At 29.0% G+C, this 21,167-nt stretch overlaps 3 protein-coding genes across 3 annotated transcripts; 2 read left to right on the top strand and 1 right to left on the bottom strand.

The window, feature by feature from the left end:
* Positions 1–4,224: 4,224 nt before the first annotated feature.
* Positions 4,225–6,030, bottom strand: LOC107813335 (uncharacterized). Its single transcript, XM_016638592.2, has 2 exons — positions 5,243–6,030; positions 4,225–4,562 (listed from the first exon to the last, which is right to left on the bottom strand). The coding sequence occupies exons 1-2, from the start codon at positions 5,771–5,773 to the stop codon at positions 4,440–4,442; spliced, it is 654 nt and encodes a 217-aa protein (XP_016494078.1). The 5' UTR covers positions 5,774–6,030; the 3' UTR covers positions 4,225–4,439.
* Positions 6,031–18,941: 12,911 nt separating this feature from the next.
* On the top strand, positions 18,942–19,970 carry LOC107832123 (uncharacterized). Its single transcript, XM_016659934.1, has 2 exons — positions 18,942–19,476; positions 19,570–19,970. Exons 1-2 carry the CDS (start codon positions 18,942–18,944, stop codon positions 19,968–19,970), a joined length of 936 nt encoding a protein of 311 aa, XP_016515420.1.
* A 3-nt stretch (positions 19,971–19,973) lies between these two features.
* LOC107832115 (uncharacterized) lies at positions 19,974–20,796 on the top strand. Its single transcript, XM_075227541.1, has 2 exons — positions 19,974–20,165; positions 20,668–20,796. The coding sequence occupies exons 1-2, from the start codon at positions 19,974–19,976 to the stop codon at positions 20,794–20,796; spliced, it is 321 nt and encodes a 106-aa protein (XP_075083642.1).
* The last annotated feature ends 371 nt before the right edge of the window (positions 20,797–21,167 follow it).

Below are 21,167 nucleotides of genomic sequence, written 5' to 3'. Positions count from 1 at the left end.
ATATCTACTATGATGACTAGTAAATACTGATAAGCCTGGATGAGAAATCATTTGTCATCAATTTCATGTTTTCTGGGTTGCGATGGGTTAATATGTCTAGACGATCTCTGCATTTGGATGTTGCCTAGAACAATTGCTACTATTGTCCCTTTTCGTGGTTTATGAAGGCAATGCATATCTTGCCCCTTAGGGATGGTAACAAAAAAAGGGCAGCCCGGTGCATTAAGCTTTTGCTATGCGGGGTCTGGGAAAAGGCCGGACCATAAGGGTCTATTATACGCAGCCTTATCTTGCACTTCTGCAAGAGGTTGTTTCCACGGTTATATGGCAACAACTTTACCAGTTACGCTTGAATTTGCCATGTGATTTGGTAGAATTTAAGCTTAGATGAAATCATGGAAACTTGATGTTTGAGAAGATAGGCATGAATTTGCCATGTGACAATCACAATCCGAGTCATATAAGATGATAAAGCTGAATATCTTTTGGCTTGTGAGATGATTTATGTGTTATTTCTTTTGTTTGTTGGTAATGTATAAGAATGAGTGATTTGATACTTCCTTTATTCAGATACAAGGGGCTAACATAACTAAATGAAGTCCTTAGTGTGCTTTGCAAGTGATAGATACACAAAATTAACATGTACAAATTTGTGGTTCTATCCACAATAAGTTACTCTGTCATCTGAGGGAAATTATTTTAGATAGTTTATGTTCTTGGAAAGAGATTATCTTTAGAGCGGTTTAAAAATTAAAATGGGACATTCAGTTAAAAATGAAGGGAGTTTAATCTACTGCTAGCTCCTCTAAGATGGCATTGCGTAATTCAGCTTCGAGGATTGGCCTGATTAATTTTGTACTCCGTTATTTTTTATCTTTTAAAAGTAAATAAAAAAGAACCTATTAACTCTATAGAAGGAATTAGAGTCCGTTTGGATTAGCTGATTATAAATAGCTGATAAATTTGAAGTGCTTAAAATTATTTTTAAGTGCTGAAACTAATTTTTAAAATAAACATTTGATAATAAGTAATTGACATGTTTGGTAGAAAAGTGCTGATAAGTTGTTCTCTTGTTAAAAAGACTAAAATACCCTTAAAGTTTTTACAAAAAAATATGAATTAAAAAGTTTCTTTGTAGAGAAAATGATAAACAACGAATATGGAGTGAAGAGAAAATTTAAAAAATTATTTTGGGAAAAATATTTTGTAAATTAAAAATATTATTAAGGATAAACTAGTAAAAGTCTTGGTCAAACTAAAAATGCTTATAAGCTGAAAAGTCATAAGTTGGGGGTGACCAACTTATGACTTATGACTGATTTTAACTTATAAACACTTGACTTATAAGCACTTTGGATGTTTACCAAATACGTAGAAAAATCAAAATGTGCTTATAAGTCAGTTTTACCAGCTTATAAGTTTAGCCAAACACCCTCACATACAACTTAAAAAAGAAGCCAAAGATAGATAATACAACCTTTTACTTGTTTCACTAGAATATACTTCAATTTATTCAAGGCTATTGCCCAGTAGTCAATGAACTGAAATACAAAATCTTGAAGATTAAGGTTTAAATTTTAACACAAACAAAAAATTTAGGTTATTTTATTTGCGTAAGTCTTAATGAGTAGAGTTAATCAGTACTTATGTTTGTGCGAGACTGACGAGGTTGGTTAAGCTGGTTTGAACTTCGAACACTTCCATTTAAAAAAAAGAAAAGAATTTACTCCAATTCAAGAATTAAGATACGAAAAGGCAAGTATTCTAGAAAACAAAAAAGTGCAAGAATGCAGGGCAGAGGGGCTGCACTTTCCCAAATAAATAATAACCACAACTTTTGATTTGTTGAATTTGAAGGCCATCCCTCTGCACTTGAAAAAGAGTGGACCAAGTACTCCTAAGACTGATTATCGGTACCAGCTAGTTAACTACTCCATCCAACTACTGCTATCAAGAGACAAAGGATAGGAGGGGGGGGGGGGGGTCGGGGGTGGGGGGGGGGGGGGGGGGGGGATTACAAAAAAGTTGAAACTTAGCAATATCTACTACCACCTCCTCTCAATTGGTATATGGCTAAATTCAACTTACGAGGATTCAATAACAACAACATACCCGATATAATTTTATAGATAAGGTTTGAGAAGGATATAGTGTATGCAGACCTTACTCTTATCTTGTGTGAAATAAAGATGTTATTTTCGATAAACTCTCGGTTATTGATCAACTTACGAGGATTCAATAACAACAACATATCCGATATAATTTTATAGATAAGGTTTGAGAAGGATATAGTGTATGCAGATCTTACTCCTATCTTGTGTGAAATAAAGATCTTATTTTCGATAAACTCTCGGTTATTGATCAACTTACGAGGATTGACCCGATTAATTTTAATTTAGTAACGTATCACTCCTCCGTTCCAATTTATGTGAAGATATTTGACGGGGAATGAAATTTAAGATGTAAAAAAATCTTTTAAAATTTGTGATCTAAAATAAATTACAAAAATTTGTGTCGTTGAGAATCCTCTCATTAAGGATAAAAAAAAAAAATTTAAGTTGAAATGTTACTAAATATAAAATGTGTCATTTTTTTTTAGACGGACTATATAGGAAAAAATATCACAAAAATTGGGATGGAGGAATATTGCTTTATATATTTTTAATCAAATCTGTAAAAAATTGCAAACTATATGAAAACAGTCTAACTTTTATTCTTTGAATTAGAATTAACTAAAACTATCAGAGAAGTTATTAAGTCTTTAAATAGGAATTAGGCCATATAGAAGAATCCAAAAATGAAACAAAACACTACTGCTTGTTTCACTTACAAATTAAAAAGTATTTTAGAAGAAAAAAGAAAAAAGAAAAAAAGAGAAGTGCAAGAATACAGGGCAGAGGGGCTGCACTTTCCTTAGTAATGATCTGTTAAGGCCATTCCCTTGCACTTAGAAATAGTGGTCCTAGTACTACCTAGTCCCTAGTTTCCATGCCTCATCTTTAAATTTATATATTTTTGTTAAAAAATATAAATAACATCTATTACTACTTTTTCTTTTATTTTTCTTTTGTGTAATCTAAGTTTGAGATAATTAGTGAAGTATTATATATTCAATTCCAACTTGGTTGAGAATGTGGTGCAGTTGTTAAATCAGCAACCACACACAAGATTTAACCTTTGATAGTAGCTATGATCTAAAGCAGATCTAGGATTTTGATTATAAAGAATTGAATCCAGTAATTTTACGGGTTTAACCTTTAGCTATTTTCACGCACATAAATTTTGGGAAGAATACACTAAACAAGAAAGAAAGAAAAAGAAAAGTATTTAATTAATATGCAAAAAGTAACATTAGACTTGTCATCTTTTGTGGTTGCACCAAATTCTAGTTAAAAAAGGAAAAATCTAACGAGATAGATATAATCATTGCATCATATGATACTCACACACATATATATATATAAATATATTTTAAAAAATTAAAACATTACTATACATGATCTAGAGAGTAAAGTATCGGTTCACGTGACCTCCGAGAACCCCCTCTAGATACGCTCCTAGTTATGATGATAAGATGTAAGTATACTCTTAATTGTATGAGTATCGTAAAAGTTTGGTTCAAAATAAAAAATATTACATTATATTAACAGTTTGTCATAAATAACTTATATCAACATATATGTATCAACATGTGTATATGTATGTATAAGCACCTCAAATGTATTGACTATGCAAATAATGGAGCTGCCTTAACTGCGTTGCTGTCACCAGCCGCTGAACTAACACGTGGCAGATGCCAAAGTGTGAATTTATTCCTAGCTTTGTTATTTTTTAAATAATGAGGTAATATCTTGTTCCCTGACCAAATTAATATCTTGTTCTGTTCGGATGAATAAAAACTAACTTGCATTCGGTATTTACACCAAGCAATACTGATTTATTATAATTAAATCATACATTAAGAATTAATCTTCTAAATTTTTAAATCCGGTCGAAGCAGTCCTAATCTTTACGGCGCAACCAGAAACTGGAAATAGATTGTAATATATGCAGCAACAAGAGGTAGAAGAAACTAGAGTAAACAAAACAAAGAATTCAGCCAAAAATGAATTTTGGTTCAATAATTCTTCTAATTAAATTAGAATTAGTAAACAAAGGGCTATATAAACTATTTGTGTATATATCTTTTTGTCAAAATCATTCAATGTAAAAGAAACAAGATAGTGCAAATAAAAAGACTACTAATTTGGTTTACATACTTCTAACGGATAGTGACAAGCTAAGATTCTGTTTACGGGTTCAACAATATTAATTCAAATTCTATATTTGTATCAAAAAATCGAACTTAATACGTATTAAATAATTTATCTAAAACCATAAACTCAAAATCTTAACTCCAATCCAACCCTGCTAATGAGAATCCATATTTTGTAGAAATCTTAAGACAATTCATTTGTCCTAAGCAATTTCATTGGTCTTAAGAATCCTATTGAAGAAGATGTCCCCTTATTCTCTTCCAACAAATTGTTGCAGTTCAAATCTGAGGAGCAAGCCTCTTCATCCTGCATAATTATTAGAGCATATATTAGTCCTAACGGGATAGAGAAATTGTAAAGAGACGGATCTAACATATAAATTACGAATGCATTATAAAGAGGCGGATCCAACATATAAATTACGAACGCATTATAAAGAGGCGAATCCAACATATAAATTACGAATGCATTATAAAGAGACGGATACAACATATAAATTACGAATGCACATTCACACTCAATCGAACGTATGTACATGCCAACCAACGGCGAATGTAGCTTTTTGAACTATAGATTTAGTTGAACCTAATATTCTTTTCGAAATATGAAAAATCACAAAATCTTTTCCGAACTTATAATTCCACGTTCAATTAAACATATGTAGATGCCGATTAGCGGCAGATGTAACTTTTGAGCCACATATTCAATTGAACCCAATATTTTTTAATAAAAACATGATTATATACATGAAAAATCATAAAATCTTTTCTGAACTCATAATTTATCATGTATTGAATCCCCTGTGTATTTAATGTTTTAAATTTTTAACTCTCCTTAGCTTCATTATAGTTGATACGATATTTAAATATATGTTAAAGTTTACTAAATTTTTTAACAAATATTATATTCAATACTCATAGTATAAGAACTTAAAAGGTTAAACACGTCAAATCGTAAATTCTGAATTGAGTGAGTAGATGACCTACCTCAGAATGGAGACAATCACTTTCCCTTAATCGCTTTTTCCACTGAGAAGAAACAGCCGCCGTGTCACCGCCGTCTCCGGCAGATATATCTCCATAACTGCCGGTAGAAGAAGAAGAAATTGACGGAGAAGAAGACAAAGGAACAACTTGATTCCCAGCATCTTCATTATCATCATCATATTCATCATCAGAATCACTCTCACTTTCATATTCTTCTTCTTCATCAGTTTCTGTTTCATAATTTTCTTCAACTCTTTCTTCATTTTGGTTCTGCAAATGAACGGCGGCCGCCGAGGTATTTTCAAGACAAGAATTGCAGAGGGAAAGTGTAGGTGAAAGTTTTGGACCAGAAGCAGACCAAGGAGTAAGTGATTGACATGAATTACAAAGTAGATTTCTTGAATGTTTAGCTACAAGAAAATTAGCACAGTGAACATTTGTATCACAATCCCAACAAAGACTTGCTTGATCTGATTCACAATACATTCTTGCCTTGTTTTTACCACACAACTCACAATTCTTCTTGTTCATGTCTATTTTTTCTTCTAGAAAACAGGACAACAATAATTACGATTCAGTTCCAAACAAATGGAGGTAGATCTTTTCAAAAATACTAGAGCTTCAAAAAATAGAAGTAATTGGGGTTGAGTGATTTAGGTTTTCAAGTAGATCTCTTCAAAAATATAGGAACTTCAAGAAATAGGAGGAATTGGGGGTTGAGTGATTTGGGTTTTAATAATGTTTGAGGGGTTTAAAGTTTTGGAATTTGGATGGACAAAGCTGAAAATAGGGAATGAAAAGTTTGCAATTGGTAATCTTATAGTATTTGGAAAGAATTGTGTCTCTCCTATTTGGGGATGGGTCCCTCATTTATTTTTGGTATATATTTCCATGGCTATTACACTTCTAGCAAGGTGCTACCTAGCTGCCTACTGAAAATATTAAAATACCATGTTGCATTTAATTTAAAATAATTAAACAATTTTTTATTAAAAATATTTTTTTATTTTTATTTATTTATTTTAGCAAATCAAGAGAAAGACAATTTTTTTTTCTTATTTTACCCTTATCATTAATTACTCATTTTCAAAATTATTCCCTAAGACTTTTTGAAATGCTATCATTATACGGATTATATGGTAAAATATATACGATAATTATTATTTTTTAAGGAGCATAAAAAGTCTAAGTAATGAACGGATGGAGTAATTAGAATAGTGGAATTACCTGCATCAGATATTTATATCTAATTATATCATTTTACTATGGTTACATGCTCTAATAAAGTGAGAATATATATATTAATTAACTATTAATTAAGTGAAAAAAATTTATATGCAAACACGCATTATGTATTTATTAATTTGACGTAAACACTCGGTGCATGTAAATTTTTTATTAATTCTTATGTATTGATAGTATAATTTTTTTACATTACTAGACAATCTAAATGATAGCAACCATCAATAATAAGTGTAGGATAATAAGCTGAAAATTCGATATGTTATTTGCTACTAGTATAAGTTAAAATGTACTGATGATAGAGAAGTCAATTTTTACTAAATATTTTAAGTAGATTCGATTATCAAAATGACTAATATTTGAGAGCGTACTTAGTACTATTTTTTAATTAAAAAACATAAATCAACTTCACTTTTTATAAGGTAAAAGAAACGCACATTTAGGAGAAAACACATTCATTAAATGCCTTCAACACGAAACCTCGTTACAAAAAGTGGGACTACAAAATATGCTTTAGGACTGTGGAAAACATACAAGCGAAAATTAACATAAATACAAACAAGTAACAGAAAAATATTTTTTCTTACAATTCGATTTTAATGTCCAATATAATAGGCAATTTTTCAAAAAGGAAATATATTGAGATTATCATATTCAGATTGCTATAGGACACTTCAATAAACAGAAAGAAAAACATAGTTTACTTCTAAGATCCTAATTAATAAATTGGAAGATCGTGGTTTTGTTAGAATTCAAAATTTAAGTGCAAATAAATTTTTTAATATTATTTTATCCAATTATATACCGATAAGGAGATGCTTAATGGCTAACTTTGGTGCTTTGATTATTAACATCTCTTTATTACCTTTTCCATCCCAGTTTGGTTATCCAATTTCAATTTTCCTAATTATTACGAGAAAGATAAAAAACATATGAATTATTTGCATTCTTTGTGAAATAACAATTTTTTATTTATTTATGAAAACAAGCACTTTTAATTTTTTAGATGTCGTGAATGTCGATGTAATGTTCCTTTTTTTAATATTAAACATTATGAAATAGTTAAATTCCTAAATATTAGAAGTTTTTACATAGTTCAAATAAGGAAAAATTTAATAGTCAAAATTTTAGTTAATATAAGTAGTCCTAAATATTAGAAAATAATGATATAACAATGACAATTTGTCTAATGTGAAATTCATTTTTAAAGGGTAAAAAGGCGAACAATATTTCGCTAAGGGGCTTTGTGTTTTTAATATAATATAGATACAGACACGTATTATGTATTGGTTAATTTGGTATAAATATTCGGTGTATATAAATTTTTTTATTAATTATTATATATTAACAATATAATTTTTTACACCATCAGACAATGGCGTACGCAAGAATTTTTATAAGCGGTGTCAAAATTTATAGAAGTACAAGAATTATAACTTCAAATATTATACTTCTAGACAAGAAATATTCCTAGTCTATTGGTTTTGTTGAATTTCAAGTTAGAAAAGGTCCTGGGTTCAATTCTACTTCATCACATTTTTTAATCATACAGACTCTTTCAAACTGATCTTTTAAAGCAAAATCAAGCACATAACCAACGCACCAAAAGACAATTTATGTCAAGTGGTGTCATTTTTTCCTATTTATTCGTTTTCTCACAATATTAATACATATATTTAGTAAAAAAATTTGACGAAGCGGTGTAGCGTGACACCGCTTCACTAAGAGTGCATCCGCCCCATCAGACTATCTAAAAAATTGCAATCATCAATAATAAATGTAGGATAATAACTGGGAAAATCTGGAATGTTATTTGCTAATGTAAGCTACTTTCTCCATCCCAATTTATATGACATTATTTTTTTTTTATTAGTACCAAAAAAAAAGATATCTTTCTATATTTAGTAGTATAAATTTAACTTTAAAATGCGCACTTTATCTTTAATGAGATAATTTACGGTCACACAAATATTTACATCTCAATTTAGACTAAAAGTTTAAAGTTTTCGGTTCTTTCTTAAATTTTGTGTTCAACTAAATACTTTTACTTAAATTGGAACAAAGAGAGTAAAATGCGCTGATGATTTAGAAATTATTTATACTCTCAATATATATAAGTTAACTTTTTTTTAAATGTTAAATTGTTAGATTGGTATGTTCATAATAATTTAATACAAATGAATATTAGTGCAACTCGTTGGCAACAGACAAGTTCAAATATTTTATGTTAAACTCTTGTGCTTGAGTCATTAATATTGTACTTTATGCAAATCACTAATATTTGCTATTGCTTGAGTTAGGAATGATGGTAAAATTAAAATAATAATTGTCTAAAGACAAGGGAGAAGAAACGATATGATGATAACAATATTCATTTCTTCCTTTTTAAGCCCCACATAAGATTTGTTTTTTTGTATGATTACGTATTAGGAATATTTTTAGTTTTACCTTCATTCTTTACCAAAACAACTTAGGCCAACTCATGAGGCAAAAAAGTTATCAAATCAACACGGAATAACGTCAAATTTTACATGCTGAGTTTCAAATAATATAACGGAGCTAATTCAATTCTCGAAATTTTATTCCGACCCCGATATCATAACTTTTAATTAACTAATCTTGAAATGAGTTATCTTAATAATATTTGTTATTGTCTGTTACTTCTTCCGTCTTATATTATCAGTCATAGCTACTAAAAATAATTATTTCAAATTATTTGTCATTTTAGAAGTTCAAGATACAATAATTATATTTTTCCTTTTTTACCCTTAGTACTTATTCCGTTTACTTTTATTTGTCCACTATTCTAAAAATAGATTTTCACTTTTACTTGTCCACTTTCGCATATCAAGAGAAAAATAATTTATTTTTTCTGTTTTGCAATTAACATTAATTACTCATTCCAAATTATTTTCCAAATCCATTAAGGCTATACACCAATTAATATGGGTATCATAATAAATTATACACTTTATTTATTTATTAAGGGGCGTACAAAGTTAATAGTTAACAAGTAAAAATAAATGGATGAAGTAATAATTATCTTTGAATACTACAAACACCGAACTTTGTTCAATTATCAATAAAGAAAGATTAAATATTAAGATATGAATGGATAAAGTAGTAAAAAGTACATTCTAATTAATTTTTTTTTAAAGAATGTGTACGAGAGAATTATGACAAATAATATGAGACGAATAAAATAATATATTGTATTAATTTTGAGATTGATAATTTTATTATTTTATTCTAGGATAACTTATTCGGAGAATATTCTTTTAGTTTGCGGCATGTAAAAGTGGCTTCGAATAGCATAGGGAACAACGTGTTATAATGATCAAGGAAATTAGATTCTGTGTGTTTTTGCTTACATGGCTAATTTTAGTCCACATAAGAGATTGACCCATGTGAAATCCACCTGCGTTCCTTGGCCTTCAATTTTTGATTATCTGTCTTTTGGAATATGGGCATTTCCTATGATGATAATTATTAATGTCTTAGATAAGGAGAAAAAGAAAAAGAGTGACTTGGATAAGGGAGTCAAAATAATTTAGCCTAATCCACTTGCTCTATCTTATCACCTTTATCAAAGGAAATTTTATACTTTTAAGTAGGTTGTTTGAAGTGTTATTGCATTTTAATATTTATGCATACCTTTTTTTTTAAAAATAATTTAATTTTAATTTTTTAAAATGTTTTTTGATGAATTAATATAAAACCATACAAATATCTATAATTTATTCTGACTATAAGTCCTTTTTTCCCCTTAAACTTCAAGAAAATTGATCTGTTCCCGCGAGTGAATAACTCAGTATTCAATCAAACATTTTCTCTATTTTTCATGTTTCTATAATTAAGCACCATTAAGAATTTTTAAAATTTTCATGTTTGGTTGGTTTAAATATTTTTTTCATGAACTCATTTTCCTTCATTTGGAGGAAAAATTTTTCCTTATCAAGAGAAAGAAAATATTTTTCAAAATTCTTTTTCAACCTTCCACACCTTATTCCCCATCCCTACCAACCCCCACCAATGCACCCCCACATCCCCACCTACCGTCCCCACTCCACCCCACCCTAAATAAAAATATTATTAATAGTACTTTCTTTTTTATGTTATAGATATTTTTTTTTTCATTTTAACAAATGAGTATTTTTTTTTCATGATATAATATTTTTTTTTTCATTTTAATAAAAATATTACTTTCTTTTCATGATATAGAAAAAGTATTTTCTTTCATTTCAACAAAAAATGATAAGTAAAAAGTATTTTCTTTCATTTCAACAAAAGGAGTATTTTCTTTTTATGACGTAAAAACGGTATTATCATTTCAACAAAATGAGTATTTTTCTGTCATGATATAGAAAAAGTATTTTCTTTTATTTTAATAAAATGAGTACTTTATTTTCATGCCGTAGAAAGAGTATTTTTTTTCAACCAAAAAAAGAGTATTTTCTTTTTAGCTATGGAGCAAAAATTTCAACGTTATTTTTGCGTAAAAAAGTAAAGTATCACATTAATTCCTTTAGGTTTGTGTGAATTTTTAGAAGAATAATTAAAATTTTGAAGAAAATAAAGTCCTAAAAACATTGGCTATTTGGGGGGAGGGGGAGGAGAGGGGGGAGTGGGGGGGAGGGGGAGCAAGGAAGCATGTGGACTTGGGGGGAAGGGGTGGGAGTGAGGAGAGTACCATAAAAAAGTATTTTCCTAAAAAAATATTTTTCTACTTTCTAACCAAACACTATAAAATATTTTTCGAAAATTTTTTTTCCACTCGCCAACCAACAAAAGAAAATAAGTAATAAAATCACTCATTTTTCATAAAAATATTTTTTACGAAATATTTTCCATCATACCAAACACACCCGATATGATGATAACAATATTCATTTCTTCCTTTTTAAGCCGCATATAATTTTTTTTTTTTTTTTGTATGAATACGTATTAGGAATATTTATAGTTTTACCTTCATTCTTTACTAAACAACTTGAGGCCAACTCATGAGGCAAAAAAGTCTTTAAGAACTTTCGTGTTAATTAATCTTGAAATTAGTTACCTTAATATTATTTCTTATTGTCTGTTAGTATGTTATATTAATTTTGAAATTGTCAATTTTATTATTTTATTTTAGGATAACTTATCTTGAGACTACTATTTTACTATCTGACAGATATAAGTTATCCTGATACTATTTTTAATCCTGAGATAATTTATCCTAGGATTAGTAACCAAATAAAAAATAAGGCAATACTAAATTTTTATCTCAGATTATTTTGCTTATCCATCATACCCAACGACCCCTTTAGTGCATTGCTTAATTAAGTTCGATTCCTATTCTTGTATTGGCTCAAATTTTTAATCGATAGTGAGTCCGCTTATTAGAATTTGATTATATCCGAATTTGTACGAAAAGTCTAACATTCGAGTAAAAATGCTCTCTAACATAAATGATTTTATACCTGAACTTAAACCCGAAATCTTTAATTAAAGTTGTAACGGACAAAGGAAATCAAATTCTGTGTGTTTGCTTACATGGCTAATTTTAGTCCACATAAGAGATTGAACCATGTGAAACCCACCTGCGTTCCTTGGCCTTCAATTTTTTCATTATCTGTCTTTTGGAGTATGGGCATTTCCTATGCTAATTATTATTTAATGTCTTAGATAAGGAGAAAAAGAAAAAGAATGAGTTGGATAAGGGTGTCAAAACATTTTAGCCTAATCCACTTGCTCTATCTTATCTTATATATATATATATATATATATATATATATATATATATATATATATATATATATATAACTTTCATAAATAAGGTTTTAACAAAGGAAGATTTATAATTTTAAGGAGGTTGTTTGAAAGTGTTATTGCTTTTGTTATTTCTTCTGTCCCAATTTTTATACATATTTTTCTAAAATAATTTAATTTTAATTTTTTAATAAAATAATATATAATCACACAAATATTTATGACTTCTTTCAATTATAAGTTTCAATTTTTTTTTTAAATTTTTTTAGTGAGACACTGCCACATAAATTTGAACGAAAGAAGTATCTTTTTTAACCTTAATGCGAAGATGCAGATATATACTTCTTCTTTTGATGTGACATTATCTTTTTATCATATCTATTTGAAGAAGAGTATCACACACACATATATATAAATGATTTAATTTTAATTTTTATTTTATTTTATTCTTACTTATATACTTTATAGCCACGTAAATCTTACGACAAGTTTAGAGCTATAAATTTAAGATTATTTTTCACCTCGAAGCTCACTCAAACTACGTTTATATAAAAGAATGTATTATTTTAAGACAGATTTACATGATAAATTGGTTACTGTGTACGTCAAATGCGGTACATCTGCACAAACTCAAACAGCCCATAAAATTTAACCTAAAGTATATTTCAAAATAATTAAAAAGAAAAGAAAAGAAGAGCTCAATCCACCCATTCTATACCAAAAGTGTGGACTACAGCAGCTGAGGTTTTTGTCGATTGAATTGCTTACGTGGAGTGAGACCACGTGAACATGTCTGATGTGGCATCAAAAGAATATGATTCTCCTTCTCCAAGTATCTGATTTTGCTTACATGGACAAATCTTGATTTTGGCATCAATGTGTGACTGTGTGAGAGAGAAAATTTTATGTTTTTTTATTTGTGGTTGAGAAAACAAGAGAGTGGGAGGAAATTGTGGATAGGAGGTTCTTTGCATCAAAGACCAAGGAGAAAGGGCAAGTACATGGTCTCTCTCTGTATATACATATATATATATGAAGGGTACCAATTCCAAACTTTAGTTTCAACAACCATGGGGTCTTTAGGGCCGCAAAAACAAATATGGATAAAAGCACAACTCGATTCACAAATCAATTCGTATTTATATAAGATTCGGAGAAGAGTTATACTCCAAAGGGTGAGATGTAGACAGTCTACTCGAATCAAGTATTAGTGATTGTTTTTATAGTTCAAACCTGTGACCTATAAGCAGTGACAAAATCAGAAATTTCGCGAAGTATGTTCAAATTTTAATAAAAAATAATTTTTGACATATATATACACAATATAAATTTTTATATATACAGTTACATTATAATTTTTCGATGAAGGGTATTTGGTTGACCAACCTTCAATGTATGTGACTACGCCACTGCCTATAGGTCACATGGAGACAATTTAATGAAAAATATGAATGATTTTACCTAGGGGTGTACAAAGAAAACCGATAAACCGCACCAAATCGATAATCCGAGTCAAACCGAAAAAAAATCCGATGTGGTTTGGTTTGATTTGGTTTGGTATTGGAAAATCAAACCTTACCATAACTGGTTTGGTTTGGTTTTAACTAAAAAAAGTCAAACCGAAACCAAACCAACCCGATAGTACATTTATATAATTTTTAAAAATATTTTATACATATAAATATTTATTGTAATGTAATTTATAAATATTTCTTAAACTTTTTCACATTTTTATCTTTTAACGTATTATTTCAAGTTTAGATTTAACATTCTTGAATGGTAAATAAATTTTAAAGCCCATATATGTAGTAACTCAAACAAAGTTCAAATAAATACTAATGCTAACAAAAAAAAAATTCAATTTCAATACTAGAAATGACGAAAGTGTTAGATAATTATTTTAGTTTTACATTGTTTATAATTAAAATGCATAACTTAGTTTATCTTTTTCTTTAGTGCTTAGTTATGTAATTAATATTAGTACTTATTAGCTATACTTATTTTAGCATGACCTATATAGTATTTTTAGATTATGTTATTTTTTATTATGGCTTATTAATTAGCAATATTTGTTTTATGTAATTTTATTATTTTATCTTTGTTATTGAATATTTTAGTATAATGCTATGACTTATCTCATATTATTATGTTAATTTCTTGGAAAATATATTATATAATTGTATTTTACTAGGACTTAAAAAATATTTGGAGCACAAGTTACATATTTTATGCTATGAAGACTTTACCGGAAAACCCCCCGAAAAAACCGAGAAAAATCGAGATTGAAAAACCCGACTTTGTTGGTTTGGTTTGGTTTGGTTTATAAATTTAAAAACCCGATATCATTAATTTGGTTTGATAATTTAAAAATTCGAACCAATCCGACCTATGTACACCTCTAATTCTACCTATTGGCAAAGGGAGCTGGCAATTTGAGGGAAGGTAGACTGGTAAATGAATAAAAATTAATTATCAATTTAATAAATACATGACATATGTGTTTGAGAGTGTTCATAATTTGATTTGAATCGATTTTTTATTTTAAAAAAAATCAAATCAATTAATTCAATGTTTCAAATTGTTAAGTGAAACCATAACAAGTAAGTCTTTTGTTTCAATAAGTCGATTTTCGTCCTTTTTTAAAATCTGCTCATGTGATAAAATATTGCTAAATTTGAAAACTTTATAGTGAACGGATCATTGGCTGTATATAAAGGTAGAATTGCTAGAAGGATAAAATATATAAGAAAACTAAACATAAGTTATTTGCACCTAATAAACTGCATATAATATCCTCTAAATTAAAAAAAATAAAATACGAGGTGGAATTATCTATACTATATTAAAAGCACGAAGGCCCTTAGCGAAATGTCGTTCGCCTTTTTTACCCTTTAAAAATAGAGATCACACTGGATAAAATAGTCATTTGTTTATTTTTCTAATATTAAAAAAATAGTCATTTAATTAATTCCCTAACATTTAGGAGTTTGTATAATAATTTTTTTCCTTATTTGAACTGTATTAACTATTCTTACATTTAGAACTTTAAAATTATTAATATTTTACCTTATATAAATTGTACACTTAAATTATTTATAATTTATAAATAATAAATAAAATAAATAAAGGAGAGAATAAGAACATTAAAGAAAGAGGAAATGAGTTTGGCTTTGGATAACATGGAGTGGTCCAATTTTTTAACCTTTATACGTTCTGATTTATACTAAACTCTTATATATTAGAATATTTAAAAATATATAGAAGTCTATTCCACTAATAATAGTATTCTATATTATAATTTTAGTTTTCAAAGCTTTTAAATTAGCAATTACAATTATTTGGAATATTGAGCCGAAATCAATAACAAACTCCAAAATTATCAATTATTCCAACAAGATAATTTATGAGATCTTTTAACTTTTCTAGATTATATTAAATTTAGCTGAATATAAGCGAGTTTCTTGACTATAATTATGGCTTCTAAAAGGGCATTTCAATTGCAGGCCTTATTTATGATATAAAGTGATTCTTAAATTTTTTAGATTTACAAAGAATTTAATTTGCTTTTTTTTGGAACACGTCATGCATGAATGATTTTTCACCTAATTGTTTTACTATTTGAGAAAGAATTCTTATCGAATAAAAATATAGTTGCAATTAAATACCTAAAATTTGGTATGAGCTAGCTAATTAATATTATTTAAATACTAATCTCACTTAAATAATAATACTTTCAAATTAAATAAACACTTTCTATTCTAAGTTTCTAACTTAAGTCATTCTTTGAAATGCATTTTAAGTTGAATATTGAGTATTTCCGTAGACCAGTTTTATTTTTTATTAGTTATATACGACCAACATTCATTATTTTTAAGAACTTATATTTTTATTTTATAATTCAAAGATAAATTTTAAATAAATTTTTATTGAGTTAGGTACACGCGCAAAGCGCGTACACTAACACTAGTTATATAAAAAGTAGGATAAATGATAAAATATGATTACTTAATAATAAGGAAGGGCAAGATGAGAAAAAAGGTAACGGTGCGATCACACCAAATTTGTCATTCCATAAAGTGACACTTTTCATCGTTACATAACGACAGATTTAACGATACAATACAATAAAATTTAAGTAACAATCAAAACAAATATTGTATTTAAAATAAGTATACGTACAACACAACACAACAGGTAACAACCATCCAAACAAGTAGTCGTAAGTCGTGAATAAAAAATACTATAGACTGAAGGGCGGAAGGTCTATCGACAATTTCTATTGTTTGTATATTCTTGTTAACTTAGACCCATTATTCTCTAAATAATACTACTTTGAAAAACAAAACATATACCATAAAAAAATCATATATATATATATATAGAGAGAATTATTCATGCATATATAGGATATAATTATAACTTTTACAGTAATATTTATATAGTTGGTTTTGTTTATTTTTTTTAATTATATTTTACTTAAAATAAAAACATAACTAGATTTTGTCGAATTTTAAAATTAAAAATCAAACCCAAATTATAGATTTTTTGGATTTGATTTTGGTTCGGGCTTTTTTTTTTTTTTTTTTTTTTTGTGAACATCCCTACACTTGTTTTCACAAATATGGTTACCACTGAGTCATAGTTAATTACATATTTTTACATTAATCAACTCAGCAAGGATAAATTAGTATATTTTAATGCAAATACTCAGGTGCAAACAAGTATTTACCCCGGTAATATTGCAATATCTCTTCTGCTTCACCATTTTTTATGAATTGAATATTATGTTTTAGTACAATAACATCAAAGTCTAACCTAAAAGAAAGACATATTCTCTCCATTTTAATTTATGTGATATATGTTTGACTGAGTACGGAATTTAAGATGAGAAAATTTCACAAACCACTATTGTTTAGTGGTTATTAACTAGTTGTAGCTACCATTTACTATATTACTTCCTATAGCTATGTTTTCAGTTTTTTAGAGTGTATTCGAGAATACAGTAGCAAAAATCGGCGTGAAACAGGGGATTCCAGCTAGACAATTATTGTATTCGATTGTATTCACGATATATATTTGTGAATACAGTAACGTAAATAGCACAATTCATGGTCTATTCAGCTGTTTTTAAACGGAAAGTGAATCAATTAACATAATAGACTCCTAATATAACTCAATTAACTCAATTACATCACCCATAATCTGTATTTGACACGAATATGCTGAATATTTTTCTCACACGATAAATACAACAAAACAGAGCAATCGCCGAGTTTCTAATCCTTCCCTTTTTCTGTTGATATCGTTCTTGGGTGTTTCTGTTTTCAACCAATAAAATTCAAGATTCATACAATTATATACAGAAATCGGTATAATTCGATTTTACATATGGCAAGTTTAACCGTGCTACTGCGTCATTCTGGTAAGTGGGACAGTGAGAGCAACTATGTCGATTATTCGATTGAGGGGATACTGATAAAGGGGTATGCCTCGTACAATGATTTGGTTGCTTCAATTTCGAAACAATTCGACATAGATTTGCGCTCAAAGTCAATCAAAATCGAATACAAAATAGATAGAAATTGCACGCTAATGGAAATACATAACGACATGGGTTACATGGTGTATGTAGAGTTGAAAAAAGTGAACAGAGAATTCAGAATGTATCCTTTGTGCATAACAACAATTGACAAATAAGTTGTAGCTGGAGGTAGTTTAATTCAAGGCGACATTGTGCAAATTGATGAAGCAAATCAAAGGTGTAATTTTGATACAGATGATACACTTGCTATTGAGTCTGTCAATTCAGGAGAATCAATTGAGGTGTTCGAATTGGATACGAATTTGATTATTTCAAAAACAAATCAAAGCGAGGTTATGGCTGGACAAGTATATAAGGATAAAGCTACATTGAAACAGGTGATGGAGCATTATGCAATATGTGAAAGATTTTAATTCCGGGTTGATAGGTCTAATGCTATCAGGTTTGAGCGTTCTTAGCTGCAACTTGTTAAACATCATATTATATTCAAATGTATGGTTATGTATATTGAATGTGAAATTGTATATTGTTTCCATGTCAGAATTTTTAAATTGTATTTAGATGTATTTAGATTTGTTTGGATGTATTTACATCACTTTCAAATATTAAACATATAATAATTATTAATGTGACTTTCAAATACATGTATTCATCTGTATTTTACTGATGAATATTTATTACAGTGACTTTCACTGGTTGTTCTTGGATGTATTTATACGTATTTAATTGTATATATATAATTACAGCCGTACTCACATGTATACTTGTGTGTATTTTGAGATTTTTTATATATTGTATTCATGGTAGAATTTTTAAATTGTATTTAGATGTATTCAGATATGCTTGGATGTATTTACATGACTTTCATTGGTGTACCTATGTATTTCGAACACATGTATTCATCTATATTTTATTGATAAAATAGATATTACAGTGGCTTTCGCTGTTTGTTTTTAGATATATTTATACATATTTAAATGTATATATATAATTACAGTCTTATTCACATGTATATGTGTGTATTTTATAATAATGTGTGTGTGTGTATATATATATATATATATATATATGTAACAATGTATTCGCATATATATTAGTGAATTGTTAATCATTTATACTCATCGTATATATTGAGGAAACATTATTTGCAGCTATACATTATTATGCATGTCAAATGATTGTGAATGGAGGTTTAAGGCTTCTAGCATTAACAAATCACAAATGTTCAAAGTGAGAGAGTTCAATGATAAGCATACATGTCCGTTGAAGAATAAGGTGTATGAGCAACGTCAAGCAAGTAGTAGTCTTATCGGTGGTATGATTAGGTCCGAGCTTACTAATCATAAGAGAAAATACACCCCAAAGGATATAATTGATGATGTGAAATCAGATTTGGGTGTAGATGTTAGTTACATGTTGGCGTGGCGGGCTAAAGAAAAGGCAATAAATTTTTTGAGAGGCGAACAGGCTGATTCATACAATAAATTACTAGGGTACTTATATACAATGGATATGACATATCCTGGTTCGCACATTAGAATGGTAAAATCGCCAAAATATGAGTTCATGTATGTGTATATATCTTTGTATGCCTTTATAAAAGGGTTCGATCATTGTATACCCATTGTGATTGTGGATGGAAGCCACCTAAAATCATATTACACCGGGACATTCATCTCAACCAATACGTTGGATGGTGCAGGTGAGTATGGAGATTGTAATAAAATTTGTTAATCTTACTGCCTATTAAAGATTGAAATACATATTTTTAATATGTATGCAATTATTTTTACAGGTCATATACTGCCACCAGCATATGGTGTTATTGATTCAGAGAACGATGCTGCTTGGCCGTGGTTCTTTGAACAATTCAAGGAAGCATATGGTGAGAGGGAAAACATGTGCATCGTTTCAGATAAGAGTGAGAGTATCATCAAATCTGTATCGAGAGTGTATCCAGCGGTACCATATTTTACTTGTATATGGCATCTATGGAACAACGTATATAAAAAATTTAAAAAGAGTCATTCAAAGTTGAGCGAGATATACTTCTCGATGGCAAAAGCATACACACATGCTGAATTTGACGGTCTAATGGAGAAGGTGGAGAAGGTAGATATTAGGGTGAAAGAATACTTGGAATTAGCTGGATACAAAAAGTGGGCTAGGTTGTATGCACCTGTTAATAGGGGATAGACCATGACGTCAAATATTACTAAGTCAATCAATGCCGCACTTGTGTCAGCAAGGGAATTGCTCGAAGAAGTTAGGAAGATGTTTGGACGTTGGAATTGCAGCAATCGGAAAGAAGCTTCACCTACATACACAACGCTTGGAAAAAAATACCAGGAGATGCTTACTTTGAATGAGGCAATGTCTACATGCATGACTGTAAGTTTTTTTTTAAGTCATTGTATCATATATTTAACCCTGGTACAAGGTGTATTTATTTCTGATACAATTTCTACTATTCGAAATACAGTCCATATGCTCATTGTATCGTTAGTTGAATTTAATGGTTTTGTTTCTAACCATATGCATTTCATAAGCAGATAGTTACTGTATATCACTGTATTCATCAGTTAAGATGTCATCATCTTTAATATTCTGCCAGCCTACATATAAAATATATTCCACTGTATTCAATGTATTTCATTGTATACAACTGTATGTCTTTGTATTTTATATATACATATATATTTGTATTAAATACATATTTGTTTGAAATAAATATATATGATGATTCTGAAAGATAAATAAAAATTTACTGTTGTATATTTAAATTATATTTTAATTGTATATATCTATACTGTAATTAATACGTCTATTCTTTGATATATATATGATTTTTTTTAAAAATGTTCAAAACTTCTAGGCCTATGTTTAAATGTAGGTGGTACCATCGATTGAATACTTGCATATGGTGAACGATGAAGGAAGGCATTACACCGTGTGCCTCTTAGAGAGAAAATGCAGTTGTGGGCGGTTCCAAGTTGATGAATTACCATGCCCACACGCTTGAGCTGTCTTGAAGAGCAAGTTTCTAATGCCAGAAGATTATTGCTCTGACTATTACAAACCAAAGTCTGTTGTAATGACATACGAGGTGCCCGTGTATCCGCTACCGGATCAAAATAAATGGAATATACCAGCACATATATCACAGGAAGTTGTCTTACCACCCAAATGGAAAAGACCTCCTGAAAGGCCAAAGAAGAAGCGCGATAAGCCGCTCAGTGAATTGTTGCAGAAGAAAAATCAACATTCATGTAGCATATGTGGGCAGAGAGGACATAATAAGCGTACTTGTAGAAATGCTCCACGTAGGACTTAGTTCACATTCTGACTTGTATTAGTGCTATAACGATGTGTCATAGATTTCGGTGACATTTT

The sequence above is a fragment of the Nicotiana tabacum genome, chromosome 12 (genome assembly GCF_000715075.1).
Source record: "Nicotiana tabacum cultivar K326 chromosome 12, ASM71507v2, whole genome shotgun sequence".
Classification (NCBI taxonomy): domain Eukaryota; kingdom Viridiplantae; phylum Streptophyta; class Magnoliopsida; order Solanales; family Solanaceae; genus Nicotiana; species Nicotiana tabacum.
Note: the sequence above shows the minus strand (reverse complement) of the source record. Positions and strands in the feature narration are given on the sequence as shown.